The sequence below is a fragment of the Sapajus apella genome, unplaced genomic scaffold (genome assembly GCF_009761245.1).
Source record: "Sapajus apella isolate SASKATOON/1434 unplaced genomic scaffold, GSC_monkey_1.0 scaffold74, whole genome shotgun sequence".
Lineage (NCBI taxonomy): Eukaryota > Metazoa > Chordata > Mammalia > Primates > Cebidae > Sapajus > Sapajus apella.
This window is the reverse complement of record NW_022437014.1, coordinates 1,121,856-1,128,158: the sequence shown is the minus strand read 5'-3', so window position 1 is coordinate 1,128,158 and position 6,303 is coordinate 1,121,856. Positions and strand designations below refer to the sequence as shown.

The following is a 6,303-nucleotide window of genomic DNA, read 5'->3' as shown; positions in this document are numbered from 1 at the left end:
CTTCCTCCTTCCTCCCTCCCTTCCTCCTTTCCCCTCCCTCCCTCCCTCCCTCCTTCCTCCCTCCCTCTCTCCCCCCTACTTTTTCTTTTCTTTTCTTTCCGGCTGGGGTCGCCTTCTCTTTGCTCAGTCTGGAGTGCAGTGGTGCAATCACAGCTCACTGCAGTCTTGAACTCCTGGGTTCAAGTGATCCTTCCACCTTGGCCTCCCAAAGCAGTGGGATTACAGATGTGAGCCACTGAGCCCTGCCAGAAATACTTTTTCTAAAATCAGTTCCTGAAAGGGCAGCGTAGGATTCGACCTCACCTTTAGGGTGCCTCCAATCACACTGGAAAGATGTCGGTGCAAGATGCGAAGTGGTCTTGCTGGACTGTGTGGCCCCGGATATCAGTGACATGCATGTGGCATGCCTGGAACACAGTAGGTGCCAAGCCCTGCAGCGGGTGAGGGGGCTGGGGACCTGACCTGCACCTTGAGTGGATGATATTTGCATATGCAGAGTTAAGGATGAAGAGCATGTGGGGGCTGAGGAGCAGGGTGAGCGAGGCTGGGAGGGGACAATGAGCAGGAAAGAAATCCAGCCTAACCCAGGGAAGGAGGGATGCATGATAAGATTGCATATTTCAGATTGGGCCAGGAGGAAAGAAGAAAGCAGAGAGATTAGAGGAATCCTGCCTTCCACTTTACAGGCTGGGCGTCCGTCCTGCCCTGCCCATTGCCACAGAGGCAGACTTGGCCTCACATAGGGATCTTTCTGTTCAGAGCTGGAGTGTGAATCCCCGGACGCCCTCTGCTCTGCAGATTTTGCCATGCTCACTCTCATGGAGTGAGGAGCGTGGAAGTCGGGTCTCAGACCATCAGTCTAAATTAGTCTACATGCCAGCCACATGGCTGCTTCCTTAGGCTCTCCCAACCCATCCATTTCCGCTTCCCGTGTGCACATCGAAACCTCCAACACCCTCTCTGTGCCCGGGTTTCCATGTAAGCGGAAGTCAGGTAAACCGTCCTGTCTAGACCTGACTCAGAGAGAAAGAGGTTTTCTTGAGGATTTTAAAATCTCACAAATTACAGCAACGATCCAAGTTACTTCTCTCTCCCAACACGTGGGTCAAAAGGGACCAGAGGAACAATCTTCTCTTGTCCAGGTGGCCTCATCTTTTGATACTCTTGGTGTAGTAAGTTTGAAGATGCTGTCAGGAGGCTCGCTCGGGAGAATGCTGGAGATGACAGGAGCGGCCCAAGTGATGAGCCCGGCCACAGAGAGAGCCCAGACAGGCGAGATGTCCTCTACACCCGGCATCAGCTCCCTGCCTTTTGGAGCTCTGTGTCCCACTGTTTATTTCCTTATTTGATGCCTGATGAGCCCAAACCCCACTTGGAAGAAGATGCTTTTTCCACTTTTGAGTCTCCGCATCACTCAGTGCCGTGTCTTGGGCAGGCTCTTTCTCTGCTCTAGGTTGAATCTCCCAGAGGAGAATGGATGGAAATGATGGCCGCGCTGCCCCGCATCGCTGGTCTTGCGCAGACTCCAGTTTGTGCGGAGGCGTCTGAGGTGCTGACTGGGTCCCTGGGGACGGGGGAGTGGACTGGGGGGAGTGGGTGGGGAGCTCTGAGCATCTGCGCTTCGCACGCTCCCGGACTCCACACATTGAGCAGAAACGCCGGAATCGCTTCCCTCCTTCTGATTTTCATTTGAAATCTGGCGAAATCTGCATTTTAGGCAGCTGATTTCCAGATCTCAAACAGAAACACCTCATTCATCATTAATTTAGACCCCCCACGGTTACACAGAATTTGTGACAATTCGTTTATCTTTGAAGGAGCTGCTGAGAAAGAGTTTAATAAGTAAATTATTGTGGAGGGGAGGAGGGTATTTAACCTTTCAGAAGAAAGGCACTCCATTTAGCTTCCCTGTGGGCACAAACGGGGGCGTGCGTGAAATACATGCCGGCTTTTATCTGTTCTCCCAAGAAGGGTGATCTCTTCCTCACCTGCGAACTCAGGGCCAGTGGGATAGATCCCCAACCATTTCAAGCCTGTGACCCCTTTCCAATGTCAAAATATTTTCTGCAACACCTGCGCCCCCAGTTATTAGAAGTTGCCGTTTTTACTGTTGCTGATTAAGAAGAAAAGCGGCTCTGAATTCTGCAAAGCTTTCAAATAAATCATGATAGCATCTATGTACACATGAAAAATAGTTCTGTCTTTCTGAGTCACAGCGTTCATTCAGTCTACAGATGATGTTTGCGTGCCTGTGAATTCCAGCTCCTCTGCACCCCTCAGGGTCAGCGAGCCACCAGGCTGCAAGCGTTGGACTAGGAGTTCTCTGAGCAGGAGGACCACAGAGTCCTGGAGTGCCAGGACAGGAAGGAGCCTTAGGAAGCATTTCAGCCACTCCCACCCGAAAGGTTGTCTGCCCTCTGTGAAGAGCCCCTTGTCGGGGACCCCTCGTTTAGTGAAGCAAGGGAGTTGGCATCCCATGTAAACACACACCTGCCATAGGCTCTCACTTCAGGGGCCTGGATCAAAGCCTGCGGACTGATTCCTTAAGGTCCCTTACCAGGTGGAATAAGCCTGGCATCCCACAGTGGGAATGACACGTGATGACTACGTCACTCTGGGCAGAAGTAGCTGATATCCCATAGGAGACAGAAGAGGAAAGGTCCAGTCTTCCGTGGCTTGTGGGCCCAGAGACCAGGGTTTTCTTGGCTCATTTGCCCCCAGGTCCACATAAGACATCTTTTTTCTCTTTCTTCTTGCCAGGAAGGAGTAGGGAAAGGAAGTAGATGGGCAAAGAATGTCAATGATGAGGGAAAAGGGAACGGGGAGGGCATTCCCTTTAAAGCAGTCCAGATCTGGGGTCCTTGGGTCCAAGGATGGGCCCGGGGGCCTGAGGACACCCTGCAATTAAAGCCAATTTTGCCCTTGTGGGCATTTTTCTGGGGAGAGCATCTATACCTTTCACTGGATTCTCAGAGCAGTCTCTGAGCCAAAAAAGCGTCCAGAACCTCTGACCTGGAATTTGGACTTTTCCCTAACTCAGGCTTCCCACTCCTGTTACTCAGAACTGGTGAACTGCTACAGTCTTGTCAGCCTGCAATGTGAGTTATCAGATGCTCATTACCCACAAGATGGGAAACTGGTCTGAAGATGCCAGGAACGTGGTCTGATCACAGACGTGGCCCCCTTTGTTCTCCCGTGCAGGGCCCAGGATGGCGCTCTCCCTGACGGGGCTTGTGGCCTTCTCCTTCCTGCAAGCCACCCTTGCCCTGAACCCTGAGGACCCCAACGTGTGCAGCCACTGGGAAAGGTAAGGCACGGGCCTCAGATGGCCAGGCATTCTCTAGGGGATCGCCCTGGGTATGGCGCGAAGGGACACGGGCAGTCAGGAGATATGGGAGCTGGCCTCGAAGGGTCTGTAGCCTGGCTGGGGAGACAGCCCAGCTGCTGAGAGGCAGGACAGAGCAGTGCGGATTCTGGAAGGTCAGGGTGGAGGCCACTTACATTCACTGCAGCTACGACGCGCCGTCCTACCCCTCCCGCCCGGCACCGGCACTTCCCAGCCGCTGCACAGATGAGAAAGTAGAGACCCAGAGGGGCTCACCCTGTCCACAGCCAGATGGGGTGCAGAAAGTGGGGGGATGCGGACTGTGGCCTCACGTGGCATGCTCACTGAGGCTGTGATGCCTTTCCTGGTCTCCACTGGCAGCCATGTGGCAGCTTGGATGTGTGGCCCTAGCAGCCTGCCCTGAGGAGGACGGGTGACGGGGTCCTACCATTTCTGGTCTGGTGGGGGTAGGGGCTGCCGGGGAAGGGAGGCGGAGGCTGCCGCAGAGGAGCAGGCTGCATTCCAGCTGCGGCACTAAGTCCTGGGGGAACGGGCCGGGTCCCTGCAGACGGCCTGACTTTGAAGCACAAGGTTAAAGTATTGATTTTGGTGAGCAGAAAGACAGTGACCAGAGACCCAATCAGGAAAAACCGAATTAAACCCTGGAATTGATTGGCCATGCTGACCAGGATGACTCTGCCACTTAGATGTTAATAAATCAAATGAATAAAATTAAGATGAGGGCCTATGGGAGAAGCGAATGGTAGAGGAAGACGGGCGGGAGGGTTGGGGGGTGTCCATGCTTCATGCCCATGAGCGTGGACAACCCAGCCCTGGGGCAGGGAAAGGCACCTCAGCCAGGCAGGATGTGGCTCTGGGGTAGCCTGGACACTTGTGGATCAGGAGGGATTAGCTGGGGGACAGAGGGACAGTGTCTGCACTGGTGTGATCCCCGGGAACCAGACCCTGTATGTAGCGTCCCAACAAAGTTGAGGATGGAGCAAAAGGCAGTACTGTGGTGTGCCCCTTTTTGGTGAAGTGAGGAGAAAACAAGATCCGTGATGAGAAGACCTCAGTTCATTCCCATCTGGATTTTTCCACCTGCGATCTGTGTGACTCTGGGGAAGTCTCTGAAAGGCTCTGAGCCTGCTTCCACCTGGGTGAAGTGGGGAGAATCATGACCCTTGCCTCACAGGCGCAACGGAGGACCAAGCGCAGCAGTCTCATGAAAGTGCTTTGAGGACCATACGTGTCAGTTACTGTCTTTTCTTGTTGACAACTCTGGCTTTGCAGGAACTGGTTATCATGGACTTTAGTACATGCCAGACTCATGGGAGGTACATATGAAAAAGTCTCCAGAGATGCCGCTGACTCAGTATTGCGATTTTCATAAGCTTTCTTTTCTTTTCTTTTCTTTTTTTTTTTTGAAGGAGAGTCATGCTCTGTCACCCAGGCTGGAGTGCAGTGGCACGATCTCGGCTCACTACAACCTCCACCTCCTTGGTTTAACGGTTCTCCTGTCTCAGCCTCCCCAGTAGCTGGGATTACAGGCGCCTGCCACCATACCCAGCTAATTTTTGTATTTTTACTAGAGACGGGGTTTCACCATGTTGGTCAGGCTGGTCTCAGACCTTCTGATCCGTCCGCCTTGGCCTCCCAAAGTGCTGGAATTACAGGTGTGAGCCACCGTGCCCGGCATTTTTCATAAGCTTTCTACATGATTCTGAGGTTACTCAGGCCCCTTGCCTGTTCTGGCTTTGGTGAATTTAAACCTTTATTTCCCAGTGGGTCAGAGAGGCATCAGGGAGAGCCCCATGTTATTCTGTGGGTTTGGACTGCAGCCTCAGAGGACCCCTTTCAGCCGTCTGGTCCCGTTAAGACAGAGCTGCTTCCTGCTACTGTCTGGGCGGCATCGCAGCCTCTAGAGTGCCTCTTTTCCAGCTGCTCACCTCTGCCTGCCCCAGTGGCTCTATCCGGAGCCCCTCTTCTCCAGGGAGCCTCCCCCACAGGCAGGGCCCCCTCTGCCTTTCTCTGAGTCCCACTGGTACTCACTAATTTTCTATACCCATCCAACATGAGTGCACTTGGAATGTGAAAATAGTCTGAAGTGAGCTGAACTGAGCTGGCATTCCAGGTTTCTTAGGCTGTCAGCCAAGGTTACAGCCTGGAAGGGAAGGCAAGGAGTGAAACCCTAACAGCTGGAATGAGGTCTGGGGACTCTCTGGGCCTCGCCGGCCCCGAGCAGGAAGTCTTGTGGGTGATGCCTGGTGTCACCAGGGTGCTTTCTGCTCAGTGTTTCAGCTGAGCTCCATTGTAAGTTGTACGTGGACGGACCTAGTCTGTGTTGTTACAAACATACCCCGCCCCTGGAGACCGCTTAGGGAGGATTTCCCAGCTGGATTAGTGCTTCTGGCGGCTCCTCATTAATTATGCCCTTCCACCATAAAACCCGGTGTAAAGACCCCTCCCGGCTGGTAAAACCTGGCTCTCCAAGATTAATTTGGCCGCTCATTAGCGTGTTGGCAAATGAGCAGTGTTAAACCACCCAGCCATGAAACCGGGGGCACACACTGTGGGTCAGAGAACTCGGAGCTGTTACAAGGCCTCGCTGCAGACTCGTTCAGCCCGGGGCATCCTGCAGAGCCCGGCCCCTGCCCCGGGACTGCCCCTGCAGCATTCCGCTGGGCTTCTCTCTGGCCTCCCTGGTCCGTGTCAGGGCTGGAAAGGGAGGCTGGACCCCCAAGTGCTTAACAAAGGTGGGGAGTCCGTTCTGTGTGCTGGTCTTGCTCCCTCTCTGCCCTACCCTGGTCAGGGAGGAAAGATTCCTCAGCACCTAGCACGGGAGGCGAACCATTGCCTGTCAACATCTATTAGGCACTTACTGTTTAAGCATGTTACATGCAGTTTGTTTTATTTTCCAACTGCCCTGAGAGAGAGAACATTACTGATCCTCACAGTAACCACACAACCTGGTTAGA

The 6,303-nt window shown here is 53.6% G+C and overlaps 1 protein-coding gene across 14 annotated transcripts in view; it reads left to right on the top strand.

Moving 5' to 3' along the window:
• Window positions 1-6,303, top strand: part of MEGF11 (multiple EGF like domains 11) — a 388,577-nt gene that overhangs the window by 133,259 nt on the left and 249,015 nt on the right. For all 14 annotated transcript variants that reach the window (XR_004260666.1, XM_032251021.1, XM_032251020.1 and 11 more), the window contains exon 2: window positions 3,202-3,307. Coding sequence is in view for 13 of the 14 variants with exons in the window: in XM_032251021.1 (XP_032106912.1) it covers window positions 3,210-3,307 (98 nt within the window). In the remaining variant the exon portion in view is untranslated. The remainder of the gene's footprint in view (window positions 1-3,201; window positions 3,308-6,303) is intronic.